Source organism: Bremia lactucae (genome assembly GCF_004359215.1).
Source record: "Bremia lactucae strain SF5 chromosome Unknown BlacSF5_NotPlaced_64_SHOA01000020.1_46707bp, whole genome shotgun sequence".
NCBI classification, from domain to species: Eukaryota; Oomycota; class Peronosporomycetes; order Peronosporales; family Peronosporaceae; genus Bremia; species Bremia lactucae.
Genome location: NW_027152077.1, coordinates 44,717 through 46,707, shown reverse-complemented (window position 1 = coordinate 46,707; position 1,991 = coordinate 44,717). Strand labels below are relative to the sequence as shown.

The 1,991-nt window shown below is 44.2% G+C and overlaps 1 protein-coding gene across 1 annotated transcript; it reads right to left on the bottom strand.

Moving 5' to 3' along the window:
- Positions 1–750: 750 nt before the first annotated feature.
- Positions 751–1,620, bottom strand: CCR75_009755 (uncharacterized protein; the record flags this gene model as incomplete). Its single annotated transcript, XM_067967794.1, has 1 exon — positions 751–1,620. One exon carries the CDS (start codon positions 1,618–1,620, stop codon positions 751–753), a length of 870 nt encoding a protein of 289 aa, XP_067818618.1.
- Between the last annotated feature and the right edge of the window lie 371 nt (positions 1,621–1,991).

Below are 1,991 nucleotides of genomic sequence, written 5' to 3'. Positions count from 1 at the left end.
GACGCACCGTCATCCTCGTTGGAGTGATGTCGCGCTCAACATATTTGAGCCTACGACAATATAGTGACTGGCGACGAAAAAGGTTATTCGACGCTCTGCAGTCCACTAGAGCTCTGAGTGACAAATCATTTGTCACTTTTGACTTCAAGGTGAGGGATACCTCATCACCAGGTGCAGAGACACAAAATGATTTTGTGTCTGGAGCAACTTTAGTCAAGAGACTGCAAACTCTCATGAGGTTGCTGGATCAGAAGGGCGTTGCGCCTCTACTGACCCCGATTGTTTTTTTTTGCGGTCCGCCTTGCTGTTGCGATTTCGCAGCAACGTCGGAACCGCGACTGTTGCCTTTTTTGGAATTCGGTCCAAAGGTATTTATCTGTTTCGTGTCCATTTACAATGAAGGAAGCTTGTAATAGCGTTGACGTGTGCCAACATGTTCGCTAGTTACTGATTCTTGCGTATATTTTTCTATACAGAGCCCATTGATAACGGAGCTAACCTGACCCATTAGTGTCTCTGACGACAGTGTTACATACGACAACGAATTGATCGTAACTTTTTGAAAGGGCCAACATCTGTGTTTTAAAAATGAAGAGTTGCCTAGTTATACTACCCATCTAATTTTAATCTGTGATTAACGAAGCGCAAAAGGTATAAAATGGAAAATATGATCATCAAAGAATGTATTACCTCCAAATGCAACTATAGAAAACGACACCCATCTTAGCTTGATAGTGGCAAGTGTCGAAACTACGTTTCCAATAGACACGTGGCTCCAAACATCGGTTCAAATGTTTTCGCAATCATGGCGTTAAACACGGTGGGGGAATAGAACCTTAACATTGCCACAAAGTTACTCGACGCCTCTTCGTCCTCATTGATCTCGTTGGCTGACAATTTTGATACCCCTTCCACCGCAGCATTCACCCGCGCATTTGAGCTCTCAGATGCCTCGCTATAGTCCGAGACCGATTCAAAATCAAAAGTCAAATCCTTCACCTTCGCACTTTGAAATCTCATCAGTATCGCCTTCATAAGGCTTGCAAAGTGCTGGACCGTCGTAGCTTTGTCCAATTTCGTCTGGATCTCCTCAACAGTTAAATTCGAGCAATCCACTGCGGAAACTTCTGGTGCACAAGCAAACATGTCGATATCAATTTCAGCCACAAAAGTCGGCTTCTCTACAGAAAACTGTACGGTATCGATACTCGTAACGTTCGGTGATTGAAAATGAGTTGTAGTGGAAGCCTTAACCTTTAATGTCGTTGACGACGCTATTTCTAACGCCACGGTATTCGGTTTGAGTGCTAGGATTTTTCGCGCTACAAACGCTTGGAGGCCGTTTGCTTGGATTGAATCGATGGTGGTATCATATCGGAATTCAAAGCCTTTTGACGAATCAATAAACGGCTTCGTCGGGATATTATGAAGTATTAGTGAGTCGTTTTCTTTTCCCATTTTGAAGTCAAAAAAATTGCTAGGCGATAAGCTTTCGAGCATGGCATTTAGGGCCGTGAACTCCAACTTCATGGTAGTGAAGTCCATTAGCACGCAGCTGTCGGTAGTAGCGGCGTTCGCGCCGGTGGCAAGCACGGCTGCGACGATAATGGCGCTATTCATTTAAATGCAGGAATAGCCAGTAGTGCGAGAATGAATGAGGTACGAGACGTTCGACGACTACTACTGGTATAAGGTGTATCCCATTGGCAGAGCGAAAAGGAACATGTGGAGATTCAGGATGGTGAGGTTGAAAGAATCGTCGTTCCGCTGGTCTTTTGTAAATTAATACTCCCTGCAAACTTCATCGATGAAACTGAGAGTTAGGTTTTCCTTGCGCCCTGTCATGCTAGATAAACCTTATGAAACGCTTTACTTTTGATATGCATATTCTCGTCATTTGCTACATGAGATTCAATTTTGACGGAGTTCTCTTATTGGAACCCCGAACCCCTCATTACATACACTATGCGGAATTTCGGCTACAGGGCCTC